This window comes from Athene cunicularia, assembly GCF_003259725.1.
Source record: "Athene cunicularia isolate RWA chromosome 5 unlocalized genomic scaffold, athCun1 chr5_part1, whole genome shotgun sequence".
Classification (NCBI taxonomy): domain Eukaryota; kingdom Metazoa; phylum Chordata; class Aves; order Strigiformes; family Strigidae; genus Athene; species Athene cunicularia.
In genome coordinates this window covers 22,529,556-22,543,641 of record NW_020799101.1, presented here as the reverse complement: position 1 = coordinate 22,543,641, position 14,086 = coordinate 22,529,556, and the positions used below count along the sequence as shown (strand labels likewise).

Here is a 14,086-nt window from a genome sequence, read left to right as displayed (position 1 = left end):
GAAAGACACTGTATTACAATCTGTCCTATGACTGTACAATTGTAGTGTAATTGTAATACAAACTAAGGACACCAGTGGTACACATGTAAAGGAAATTGAAACAGAGATGAAAAAGTAGTTTTAGACAGAATAAAGTTCCTTCTGGTGCTGTCCTTTCTTCTTTGTCATGTAATGTGGCTTCCAGTCTGATTTTACAGTTCTCTAAAGAACCTTCACTAAAATTGGGAACAGCAATACGGAATGAAACAAAGAAACTTTAAGAAGAATCATATACCCTGACTCAAATCATCTAGCATGTAACAGTGCATAGGACTGATCACAGGGAGAACTGAAGTGTTTAAAGTGGGGTTCCTTCCTCCACTGCAAAACCAGATGCTGCCGACAGTGCTCACTCCATGTAAGAATCAGTTTTATTTTCTGCTCTTCAGAAAACAGCATATCAGAATAATGGTGTATTGTTCACAGAAGGAATCCTAGTATCTAGCTACAATAACAAGAAGGTGCAGAAGACATTATTTTTCTCCCAGAATCTTTCCAACTCCAGAAAATTAGGCTGGCTACCAGCAACACAGCAGGCTACAGTAGAAGTTGTATTGGTCATAACCACTTCATGCAAAGATTTGTGTCCCTGCTGTGCAAAGCTGCAACAGACCTTTGATGGCAAGGTCATCATCAAATCCCTGGTTCTCTCTGTCCCCTGCCATCTCAAGTTACATGCACTGCAAGGCCTGTGTGTGAATGGTAGCTTGGGGGTAGCATGTCAGAGAAGCTCAGAAAGACAGAATTGGGAAGCACCAATGTCATCCTCCCGAGGACATGCAGGCCAGCTCTTCCCCCCCTTCACTCTGCTGCTGCAGGACTACATAGGTCAAAAGGGATGTTATGTCACAACCTTCTCACCTCAAGTTTGGCCACAATGGCTGCCAGCTGGTGGGTCATCCCACCCAGTGGTTCTCTCCAGAGGGTCTGCAAAGGGAGGAAATTAGTTCAGGCCTCTTCATTTCAAGTTGCAAAGTCCTTAGGACTGTGCACTGTGTCCCTCAAGATACTGTCACAGGCTAACATGCTTGTTTGTTTTTTTTTTCTTCTTATCACTGACTCACCTGAAGGATAAACCTCAGTTGTCATGCATGGCCATATCCTGAAACAGCAGTGTTTTCTGACCATATCTCAAAGAAGTTTTACATTCTGGATAAGAAAAACACGGTGAAGGCCCTGATCCACCACCAAGAGAACTGGCCATCTAGGCAGAGCAAAAGAGGGTGTTCTGGAGGGAAACCTGAAAAAGCTCACAAAGGGGCTGTTAAACCTCCTGCTCAGGGACCCTCAGTGGTGGCTGTTGCTCCTCTTCCTCCCCGCTAGTTGGATTGCCTTCATGTTCACCACTTCTGCTTTCAGGAGGGCTCAGGCCACCCATCCCTGAACTAAGATGGTCACTGTTGGAGAACTGCAACAGAGGCTGTGTTGGTGCTGAATAAATCCTTTTTTATTAGTATTTGGCTAATAAGGCTTTTTTCTTAATATTACACATGGCACCAGTGAAGCCCTTTCTTATTTTGTTCCTGGCCACAAAGACATTTTTCAGTTGACCTAACTTCACCTGGACACCACATTTCCATTACAATACTACTTTATCTCAGTAAGTGCACAGTCTCAAAACAAGGTGCACTTTCCTGTTATGTCTGGGGTCTTGTACAGCTCACTGCACATCTTCCCTCTGAGGCTACAGATGGCATGATGGGTTGTAAAGCTCCTTTCTAGGGATGGCAGAAGACAAAACACTTGCGATCTTAAGTGTAAGGGTGGTGAGAGCTTGCAGCAGCACAGGTTTTGACTCTTGGGAGTTACTGTGGGTATTTAAAGCATGCTGCTGTTACACTAGACAGGTGAACAAGTAACGACATGCTGCAAAGTGTTGTGGGGTAATGATATGCTATAATATTCTGCCAGGTAAGATTACTCTGCAAGGACTAGCTTTAACAAGTGTGAGCTACACGAAACCTCTTGGTTTAGGGGCTAGAGATGACTTCCTAGGCCATGCATATGTAAACTGTAAAGAACTTCCTTCTCATTCTGTGTTTTCAAGTTAGATTAAATGACTTGACATTTTTCTGATCTTCTATAATCATTGTGCTAGCCCAGACGCCACTGATTCTCGATCTCAGGATGTGCTTTACATTTGCAGTCTAAACAGCCAGTTATCTCTCTCCCATTGGAATGATATACACCCACGGCTAACAATAGCCCTAGCAGTATTTATAATTAAAGAAAAATGTGGTACTATAGTGACATTACAGAGAGAGGTATTGCTTCTCAAAGGCAGAAAGTGTAAAATGGCATGTAAGCAACAGTAAATCAACAGTGATTAAAAAAGTCATCGTATTTCACATCATGATCCTTTGACTTGCTAGTCCTGAGCTAAAGATCTTAGGAAGGTGTTTTGGTTTAACCCTAGCCTGCAGGTCAGCTCCATGCAAGCTGCTTGCTCAACCCCACACCCAGTGGGATGGGGGAGAGAATTGGAAGGGTAGAAGTGAGAACACTCACAGGTTAAGATAGACAATTCAATAATTTAAAAAAGGATGGGAAAAAAAAACCACCACGGGGTGGGGGGAACAAAACAAACCTAAAAAAAACAAGTGATGGAACAAACCGACTGATGCCCAGCCAGTCCCTGAGCAGTGGCAGCCCTGGCAAACTTCCACCCAGTTATTATTGATGAGCATGATGTGATATGGTCTGGTTGGGGTCAGCTGTCCTGGTTGTGTCCCCTCACAACTCCTTGTGCATCCCCAACCTACTTGCCAGTGGGGTGGTGTGAGAAGCAGAAAAGGCCTGTGTAAGCACTGCTCAACAGGAACTAAAACGTCCCTGTGTCATCAGCACTGTTTTAATTCACAAATCCAAAACATAGCCCCATACAACCTACTATGAAGAAATTTAACTCTATGTCAGTCAAAACCAGTACAGAAGGGTGCAACATATTATTAATTTTGAATTTAATTTTAATGTAATTTTAATAGCAGCTTTAGGGACTTCTGTTACCCATGGATAACCAGGAATTATCCTGCATTTGTGATGTAGGAAAGGTTTGTTATAAAGCAAGGTTATCTTCCAGCAACAATTTATAGCAGAAACCTTCCACCTGAACAGATCTCAGTTGACCTTCAGGAGCTAGAACTATTTTAACAGGAACAAAATAGTTTCTGAAACTCCCATCTATGCACTACCTTAAGAAAGCTGAAGTCAAAATGAATGAAAATTGAGTGGAACCCTACGATTTATTGTTATGTCACGTGAATGACCATTAACATCTCCCACAGGAGAGAGATATGTGCTTGCGATTGGTGCTTCATTAGACACCCACTGCTGTATCATCAAGACTAAAGTTACAGAGAGACCAGAGATTTTTCAACTTGCATAATAGGCTGAGAAGTCTGAGCAACACAGCCTTTCCATATCTCCCTTGGATAGTGTAAACATCTTGGCTTATTTTACTAAATAATTTGTTACGTCGTTTGTGGCTCAGGCATCTAGCTGTCATTAGCTGGCATAGGAATTCATGGACATTGGATCTTCCTCAAAAGGAAAGTTGTGCTTACAATACTGTTTCCTCTTGAAAATTAACTCTAAGGAAAACAATTGCCAGAAGATAAATATGCCTCTTTCTGGGGCAATGAATGGCATTGCTTACAGTAGGAGCAGTATGAAGAAAAAGAAAAAAAGAAAAAAGGAACATTTATGAAGCATTTCTTCCCATCAGGATTTCAGCAGCAACAGCAACTTAAAGGCTGAAATACCAACTTTGAATCTACCCTAATGGGGTTATTTTCTTCCATTTTGTTTTTAAAGGAAAGCAATGAGAAAGATTTAACTACAAAGAATTGTGCCTGGCTATATGTATGTTGTGTGAGTTTGGCCATGCTCTCAGATCACCCCATTAGATGGTATATGTAAGCAGGTATTAAAAAATTAGGTTGGTTTTGGTTTTTTTTTTTAATTTGCAGTTAATAGCAGAGGGAGCAGGGAGTTGTGATCACTGAATAGAGAAGAGATGCCAATAATTCTGTCTCCTTTGTCACTGCTGTGTATTCAGATGTATGTGGGTTTATACATAGACTGTTCCCTTTAGAAAACTATTTTAATATAGTGACAGTACATTGCTCTTCACCTGAAAATGAAATCTTGGCTAGGATTCAGCAACTCAGTGGCCTTGATTTACTAAATGCACCAACAAGAGCTGCTGCCTAGAGGACAGGTTCAACAGAGTGCAACAAAAATACAATCAGGTTCATTATTCAATTAGCTTTTGCAAAACATACAGTCCAAATTAAAAACATTACTGTCACACAAGATACATATGAGTAATTAATTATCTTTAGAAAGCATAAGTGCTCTTTAAAGCATCATTTCCCAATCTAAGAATGGGTCCTACCTTAGGAGGTTCCACTCTGTTCCTGCCACTGGGCACAAGCAAGTCTTTGAGCAACAGGAGCACTCTGCATTCTGCTAATCAAACAATGCAAATTTTCAGATTTAAAAAAATCTTTCAGTAGATATAAATAATATCTGTAGACTAAGCCCATCTATTATACATTTTATGCTTTTTTAACTATTGCAGTATTGCATTACTCAGTAATCTGTACATATGAAGGTAAAAATTACCAATGGTACTATGATGCACTCAATCTCATTTTCTCAACTGTCTTTTAAATTCTCATTATTGCTTGATTTCATACAATTGTGTGTTTCCAGCTGTGAAAAAAGATTACTAACAAAGGTTATTATCCCTTATATCTAGTTCTGGACTTCTAATTTCATAAAACCATCAAAGAATTAGACCAAAAATAGCCCAGAAAAAAAAAAATCTGAGCAGCTAAATATCCATTTAACACTCGTATCATATATACAGTTGGTTCAGAAAACAACATATCTTAAATCATAAACTATGTTTTACTTCTACATTCATTTGAACTTCTCCAATGTCTCTAGACATGTCACAAGAAATGTCACGAGATTTATAAGAAAGCATGTGAGGAAAAAACAAAATGGCTAACAAGCCACAATGTTAAAATTGGTTGAGTGCACTTTGGTTGCTGTTACACTCCACAGCACCGAGCTCTACACTACCGCAGACAGAGCACTTCCAGTCCATGAGTGAGCTCTAGACCATGGCTGCTTAAATGCTAAAGTCCAGACTGGATCTAGGCTAGAAATGAATTTTACTATAACTTTACCATAATCCCAAACATTTGATGTCTCCACAAGGAGTGTGGCTGCCTGGTTTCCATATCAGCCTTTGTGGGAGTTTGTCAAAGGCCTTGTGGAGGTCCCAGGAGACTCTGAGCAAATCTTAATCACAACACTCAGAGAGGTTTATGAGGCAGGACTTATTTTTACAAAAGGCCTTTAACATGCTGACTTCCCACAGGTACATCATATTAGTTGGTGCCTCATTTACTGCCTTCCTGCATGGGGCTAAGTGGAAGGTTACACCTTTTGTGTAACCATGGGGCTAAGTGGAAGGCCCCACCATGGGGCTAAGTGGAAGGTTACCTCTTTTACCAATTCAACTGCTTCCTCCTTGAACTGCTTTAGAACTCTTTGGTGAAAACCATCCAGTCCTTATGATTCTTTATCATTCATCAGTTTCCTGCCGAACCTCTTTTATAGCCACTTTGAGACAGATCCTCTTAACAAGTGTACCAGACCACTTGCCCATTCTGTCGTGTTTAAATAGCTTAGCAGTAGTAGCAAGACATCTTCTGTGCAGTGTGAACACTGCTGTGATTAAACAACTTCTTAGTTATCAATTTATTAGATATTAATGAGACTGACATAACTGCAGTCAGTTCCCATTTATTTGAGCAGCGCAAAATCAAGACTGATTGTTCAATGACAAAGAAATCATTTAGGAAAATGCGTCTTCTGTATGAATACAGATATAGATACTACAGTTTGGTAAACTCCAACTACTTGGATTCACATTGCTCTGAAGATTATTAATTATTATTTAAAAATTTTCAATCCTACTCTTTCTAGTTTGAAGACAGCTGCTATGCTGCTTGAAGTATATTGTGAATCTGAACAGGTAATCATCAAGACTGGATCTGTAAGGTAAAAAAGAATTCCTGTCAATCCCACTTTCCTCTGGCTAACAAAGTGTGGGCCTTGGCAGCGTAATTAAGGAATCATCTTCTGCTGAGAGACAAATTCACCAGACTCCTGGGAGGCTTTTCTATTTGCAATAGCAGCAGTACAGAGAGGTGACAAGATCTCTTGGTGGAAGACACCATACCAGCAGTTTACTTCCAAACTTCTGAGCCACTGTGCTTAATATGCCCATGGATGGGACCAAGCACCTCTTGTTAGCCCTGCAACAGGAATAATCCTAAATCAACTAGAACTTTAAAGCACCTGTGCTTCTACCTTCTCCCCAACCTGCCAGTTTAAAACAGAGTTTCTGAAAATAAAAACTGCAATATCTAACTGCTTAAATACACATCCATATACACACGCATAAAAGACTTCAAAAGATTTGTTAAGATAGAACAGAAATGAGGTAGTCTTTTAACTAACTCTTCCAAGCCCATTCTCACTGAACAGATCTTTCCTTCCGACTTTTTAACGACACTTGATAACACTCTTTGAGTTGCCACTGACTTTGCACATCCCCTCTGCTGTGTGAGAAATTATTTCCACCACCTGAGGCCTGGGCTGGCTGCTCCCTTCTGCTGGAAGCTCTCCAGGAGCGCAGCTCCCTCCCCTGCACACCCAGGGTTCCGGAGAGGCTCCTCTCTGTGGCTGTTTCCAAGGCACAAGCCCTTGTCCCCCAGGATGTTCCTCCTGACCCAGTCATCTCTGATGGGAACGGGACACAACTGCGAATAAAACCAAAACACAAAGGAGTATTGTCCTTGTTAACTTGTTATTTGTCCTGCACAATGAACCATGGCACTGACTTTCACAATTAAATGACACAATTTTGTGAAGAGATTATACCTTTTCTCACTTTTAAGTCTCTTGATTTGTGTTCTTAGCTGCCCCAAAACTCATCTCACAAGAGTGAATAATCATTCCCTATCACCTTCTTTACAATATGCATAGTGTTTATAGTCTACGACTTCTTCCAGTCCTAGATTTTCCCATTTTTATTTTCCTTGCTGTAGCTTTCTGTGCTCTTATTACAAACTGCATGCAGTAGTTGTAAAACTGTATGTAGTATTTAAGATGCAGTCAGATTTATAAAGTTTTTCTGTTCTATTTCTTTCCTAGACATTCTTAGCATTCTATTTCCCTTCAACATTACTAAACAGCACTGACCTGACATTTGCAGAGAGGACTCCAAGATCTTTCCAGAGTGCTAGGTAAATTAAACCCCACTGTCATCCATGTACATTAAGATTGCTTTTTCCTAAATGCACTTTACATTCATCAGTATTGAATCATGTCAGTTATTTTACCACTGTCACTCAGTATTGCAGGATCCTTCTATTTCTTTAGACAATCAAGTTTTAGCTTTCACTACCTTTTATTATTTTGTGTCAGAAACAAGCTTTGTTGCTGCTACTCTCATTCTCTTTCCAGACAGTTTATGAATATTTCAGTACTACCAGTGCTAGCCTAGCCTCCATGGGACTCTGCTGCAATGAAGTGTATATTCAGATACCAGTTCATTTCCCATTCTTCCTCTGGCATGAAAACTTAACATCCATTCCAGGGCTTTTCCCCCCAGTCTTTTTTAATTAATCCAGGAGAGCCATTCCCTTTGTCACATAAGAGATTATAGTTACTTCAACAGCTTTTGATATCTGATTTTGTCAAGGCTTTTCAGAAATCCCAATTCACTATACAGCCAGGATCATCTTTCTCCATGTTTGTGCCAGAATATCTTCAAAGAACTCCCAAGACTTTGTAAGGTGCCTCTTCCCTTCCAGAAAGTCTTAGCATCTCCCATCACACAGCATTTAACCATGTTCCCTTCCTGCAGGTAGCTGCCACCACCATGAGGACTTGATGGAGACCCATGGGGGTTGCTGAAAGGCGAGCCTTGTCTTGGTAAGATCTAGTCCAAGATCTAGTTTACCAAGATGTTTTGCTTCAGAAGGAGAGTTCTGTAAAATGAGGAAATTAGTGAAAAACAAAAAGGAGCTGGCCACTAAATTGATTAAGGGACTGGAGCATCTGTCATAGCAGAATAGGCTGAAAGAGTTGGGAATGTTTAGTCTGGAGAAGAGTCAAGGGAATCTCTTCAATTTGTATAATACTTGAAGAATGGGGGGGGTGCGGAAACTAGGAAGATGGTGCCAGGGCCTCCTCAGTGGTGTCCAGTGACAGGATAAGAGGCAACAGGCACAAACTGAAATACAGAGAAGTCTCTTTCAACATAAGAAAACTTTACTGCGAGGGTGGTCAAATGCTGAAACATGTTTGTTGCCTAGAGAGGCTGTGGAGTCTCCAAAACTGGAGATACTGAGAAGTCAACAGGACATGGCCCTGATCAACCTGCTCCAGGTGACCCTGTGAGGTCAAACTGGATGATCTCAAAGCTCAACTATGCTGTGATTCTTTAAAAGATAAAATGACAGCAGGCAGCATTCAGACTCTTTCAAGAGCCAATTCAGGGGCTTGGTAGAAACATATACTACCTAGCAAAAAAGATTCCAGAAGAACAGAAAGGTTTCTATGGTTGAAATCAACTAATTGTGACATATTCAAATATGTATGATAGCAGAGCAAAACCAAGTGTTTTAGAAGCAATTTGTTTAAAGCATTACATTAGTAAAAATTTTATTTGAGGTGCAAGAAACCAGCCAGTGGGTGAGACCTGTAGAGGGATAAGAACCGCACTCTTGGGAAACAACGCATAGAAAAAAGTTTAATTATCTATTATCTATCATTTATTATGTGTGTTCAGGATGAAACTGCTTAAACAATGTTCCTACATAGCCTTTTTTACAGGCTTACTTCTTTACAGAGTATAACTCTGAGAAAAGAGCTTGACTTCAAATGTCAATAGAAGAGGTTTGGGGACAAAGCCAAAACCAAACAAACAAACAAAAAAAAAGAGTGGAAGACACTAGCAGGACCAGATGACATTCACCTGGCAGTTCTAAAGGAAATACACCTATTCAACAAACTGTGCAACATATCTACTGAGGTGGACTCAGTATCAGGGAAATAGAAAGCAGCAAACATATACTAAATTTTCTGAGAGTTTCAGGATGGACTAAGATAGAAGATTTTAATTTCAGTTTATGAAGAACATTGTTTTAATAATTACAATGCTTTCTTTTGAAGTATCCCGATAGATTAAGACAAGTCTAAAGAAGTCTACAGAAAAAATAGTTCTTTCAATGGAAGATGTGATTTCTTTTAAAGAATTTTAAAAACTCTGTGTATGCATATGCATTTGTATCTGGTTGGCTTTAAAAGTGTAATTTTAAAAGTCCTGATGTTTCTTAATCATTCATATTCTGAACTATGAGACATTAAAGAGCTTTAAAACAGAGAAAATCACAGGAGGAATTATATCCTACTTGAATTTGAATATCAGAACCTAGCAAAGTGATATGAAATCCCCACCTCCTCTAGATTTCATTTTTGCTGTAGAATTATATAAAATTCCTAAATACTGCAAGAATCTGAAAAAAATCTGATCCAGTTGCTGGGTATTCTGACATTGGCCTTTTTCTTCCTTTACCTAGAGATGTCTCCAGAACAGCCGTTGCTAACCTTCCAGCCAAAGGACTCGAAAGCCTTAAAGAACTAATGGCCAAAAATACATGGACTTTAAAAAAATTACCAGCTGTAAAGATATTTCTTCAGCTAATGCGAGCTGACCTATCATATCCAAGTCACTGCTGTGCTTTCAAGAGCTGGAAAAAAGCGAGCGGGTGAGTTTCACTAACATATTCAATTTTAAAGTATGTAAGTGAAAACAATGTTTTACTATTAATCTAAAATTCCATCTAATGACACTTTTGTGAAATTCCTTCTAGGTAGAGAGGACATTCTTTGAATTAGAGATTACAATTTCAAACTGACAAAAAAGAATTTTTGTTATAACAATTTGTAGGACCTTTTGCAACAGCTCCTTTTGTTGAGCCCAGAATTAAGGGAAAAAAAAAGGAAAAGCGTAATGTGCTGTAAGACAGAATGTGCTGCAGCAAGGCCTGGAAAAAGAAGTGGTTACAGCAGCACGTATCATATGTTTTCTAACTGAAAAGCTCAGAATGATTCTGTAATAACCTGTAGACCGTTTATTTCAAAATCCATTTCAGCAGCATTTCCAGCCTCCCATCAGAACAGATGTGGATAGCTTTTGGAAAGGAAAAAAATACATTTATAGACACAGAGACTCATCTGCTGGGGGAAGGTAAAGAGGGAGGATGACTTACTTTTATAAGCAGCAAAATTTTACTGGAGAGTGCAAATCCACTGTAAATTTCTCCAAGGTTTAGAGAATTCTTATCCAGGCCAGTCCCTGATTAAGGAAGGCAACCCCAGACTTCAGTATGGCAGTACTTGTGGTTGGAATGCATAGTATATTAAAAATATGCTATGATAAATATATGAATTCTTCAATAATAAACTCACAAAGCAGTAACATTCACAATTACAATAGACTGGGAAAGTGAAGACAGAAATATAACAGAGCGGACAGATTCAAAACCTGGTCAGGAAGAATGTGCAGAAAGAACCCACCACAATCTAATGACTGAAAGAACCAAGTATTTGCATTTCTATTAGTAGAGATGAAAATTTCTCAGACTGAATTGTATGCAATCTCAAAGTGTAAGCAATCTCTAACTCTACACACCTGAAAATGAGAAATGCTAAAAGTTTTGTGACAGTGGATCACAGTGATCAAAAAATTTGATGCTAATTTGCAATTTTTCCTAGTAAAAAGCATGAACAATTTTTGACTAAAAATACAGATACATCACACCATGAGGTATAGGATTCCCAGTCACTACACTGCTAGTTAGCTGTAAAGCACCTACAGAAAATACAGAGCAGAAATTAAAATGATGGAAGTTCTGGGAGAAACTGATTTGTGAGCAAAAATGAAAAGGAAAGTAATACTGTGTGAATTGTCTAAGAAATTATAAACAGTAGATAAAAGTCTTGTTACCTACTAAGAATGTAGATCCCAAGAAGGAAAAGGGATTATGGATGTTGAACAAGCCAAATTATTACTTGGGATAGCTAATAGCAACAGAGAAAGGGAAAATACAGTTTTTAAAAAAGCTGAGAAATGCTCAAGCTTATTGTTCACTATACGTTCTGTTAACAGAAATAGATCCTACCACCTTTTTATAGCTACATTTTCATTCACAGTGATTTGCTTTTGAAGTGTTCTCTTTACTTGCTCCACTCTGGTTGAACTGTAAATGCCAGCAGTGATTTCACCCTCTACTCTTTCAGAATCCTGGAGTACCTGACGTGTAACCAGAGTGGCAGTCACAGCTTTCGTAAGAGAAGATCAGTCAAAGCTCTCAGAGGTCCCTTTTACAAAGATTATGCAGAAGAATACATGGACTATACAGATACCGTGTATGATAAAAACACCGAGTTCATGAATTCTCATGAAAATTCCCATTATTACATTTTTTTGGAAGAGCACGGAGGAGGAAATCTTGGGTTTGGCCAAGAGCTCAAGAACCCTCAAATGGAAGACATCCAGACCTTTGATAGTCATTATGACTACCCTGTCTGTGGAGGTAATGAAGACGTAATATGCACTCCAGAGCCTGATGAGTTTAATCCTTGTGAAGATATAATGGGATATCAATTTCTGAGAATTGTGGTGTGGTTTGTGAACCTGCTGGCCATCCTAGGTAACATTTTTGTCCTTTTCATCCTTCTCACCAGCCATTATAAACTGACTGTACCACGCTTTCTGATGTGTAACTTGGCCTTTGCTGATTTTTGCATGGGTTTATACCTACTCCTGATTGCTTCAGTGGATCTCTACACCAGGTCAGAGTACTATAACCACGCTATAGAGTGGCAGACTGGGCCTGGCTGCAACACAGCTGGCTTTTTCACAGTCTTTGCTAGTGAACTTTCTGTGTACACACTGACTGTGATCACCCTGGAGCGCTGGTATGCCATCACCTTTGCCATGCGCCCAGATCGAAAGATTCGCCTCCGGCATGCCCTGGTTATCATGCTGGGAGGGTGGCTCTCATGCTTTCTTCTTGCCCTTTTGCCACTGGTTGGCATCAGCAGCTATAGCAAAGTCAGCATCTGCTTGCCTATGGACACTGAAACACCAGTGGCTGAAGCCTATGTTGTCTTCATTTTAATATGTAACATTATTGCTTTTGTCATCATTTGTGCCTGCTACATAAAAATCTACGTAACTGTGAGAAACCCTCAGTACAAGTCAGGGGACAAAGACACCAAAATTGCCAAGCGGATGGCTGTGTTGATATTCACTGACTTTCTGTGCATGGCTCCCATTGCTTTTCATGCTTTATCTGCCATTATGAACAAACCATTGATAACTGTAACCAATTCCAAGATTTTGCTGGTACTCTTCTACCCACTCAATTCTTGTGCCAACCCCTTTCTTTACGCTATTTTCACCAAAGCTTTCCGAAGAGATGTGTTTATCCTGCTAAGCAAGTTTGGTATATGTGAGCATCAGGCTCAAGTCTACAGAGGTCAGACAATCTCAGCCAAAAACAGCAGTGGCTCTTATGGGCAGAGAATCAGCCGAGGGATAGGTCAGATCCTTACAAGCATTCAAGACCCAGGCAATGATTACCTTCCTGCTGTGACAATGCAGAACCAAATTCCTGTGGAAGAATACAAGCAAACTGAGCTATAATATCTCAAAGTATCACAGCCACAATCTGGACAAGAGGCGATTGTGCATACAGTGAATCGAGTGAGAAGATAAACTTATTCTTCATATCCTTCTTCCCTTAGCCTTTGTGATGAGTGAAAGTATCTTTGGTGGTCGTCTTCTAGCCCAGTCACTCATTTGAACCTCTTGTCTCACACTCACAATCAATGCAGGACAAAAGAAACTGTTCTGATGGTAATGCTGGAAGTAAATGTGAATGCTCTATCTAAATAGGAAAATTAATACATACAAACTCAGCAAATACGAAATGTACTCACCTCTAAAAAATCTAAGTAAGCAGGAGACCAAGCATAAAACTTGGGGGTACTTGTGTGACTATAAAAGGACATAAAGTTATAATTAAAACAAAGTTTAAAAAAAAAATAAAAATCAAAGGCTGAAGTTCTCAAATGCCAACTGCCTATGTGTCAAAAGGTTCAATTGGTTTTCTAATAGCAAATTTCTACAACATCCATCAGGGCCTAAAATACAACAGATTACTTCTGTTTCTGCCATCCTGACCTAAAACAAAGCAAGTCTTTTATTTGCAGTTCTTTGTTTAGTTGGGTGAGGTGGGAAAAGAAGCCTCTTCATACTGCCTTTATAGAGGTAAGAGGCAAATGTCATTGATTTTGTGGCTGTTCATAAAGTAACAGGTAAGAAACATTAGGGCATTTGTCTTTGTGTGCTGCAAAACTTCCCTGTCACACTCTCAGTTTTTGATAAACCTACTTAGAAGATGGTTTAGTTTGAATGTGTTTTGAAGACGATTCTACACCTTCAAGTTAATGATGTTTATATTTTCACAGCTGAAACTTAATATTGTACTACATTTTCTCCCAATTATCCATTCTTTACCTGACTCCAGTATTGTTTAATCTGAGCATGTTTATTACTTTGAACACCCTGTCACTACTACTGCTATTCCTACTTACCCCTCTCTTACAGGGCTAGAATGACTTTCCTTTTAGCACCTGCTATGTTGAGCTGCCTCAAATCTACACGTAAAACAAAGGGAGTGGACTGTACCTTCAGATTAGAGCATGTCCTTCCCTTACTGAATTGAAGGCTAACCACTAGCTCCTCCAACATGTTTTAAGAACACCTCTCCATCTTGTAGTAAGATCTGTTATCTGATTTTTGTAATGTCTGCAGTACAACTACATAAACCACATAGTTACCTTCTGGTTGGCCATAGCCTGTCTGTAGTTTAGACACTGACTCTCC

General features: G+C 39.5%; 1 protein-coding gene across 3 annotated transcripts in view; it reads left to right on the top strand.

Annotated features, from left to right (window-relative positions):
- The window catches only part of TSHR (thyroid stimulating hormone receptor), a 67,791-nt gene extending 54,950 nt beyond the window's left edge, over positions 1 to 12,841 (top strand). For all 3 annotated transcript variants that reach the window (XM_026849639.1, XM_026849638.1, XM_026849637.1), the window contains 2 exons: positions 9,708 to 9,896; positions 11,431 to 12,841. In XM_026849639.1, coding sequence (XP_026705440.1) covers positions 9,708 to 9,896; positions 11,431 to 12,841 — 1,600 coding nt within the window. The remainder of the gene's footprint in view (positions 1 to 9,707; positions 9,897 to 11,430) is intronic.
- Positions 12,842 to 14,086: the final 1,245 nt, after the last annotated feature.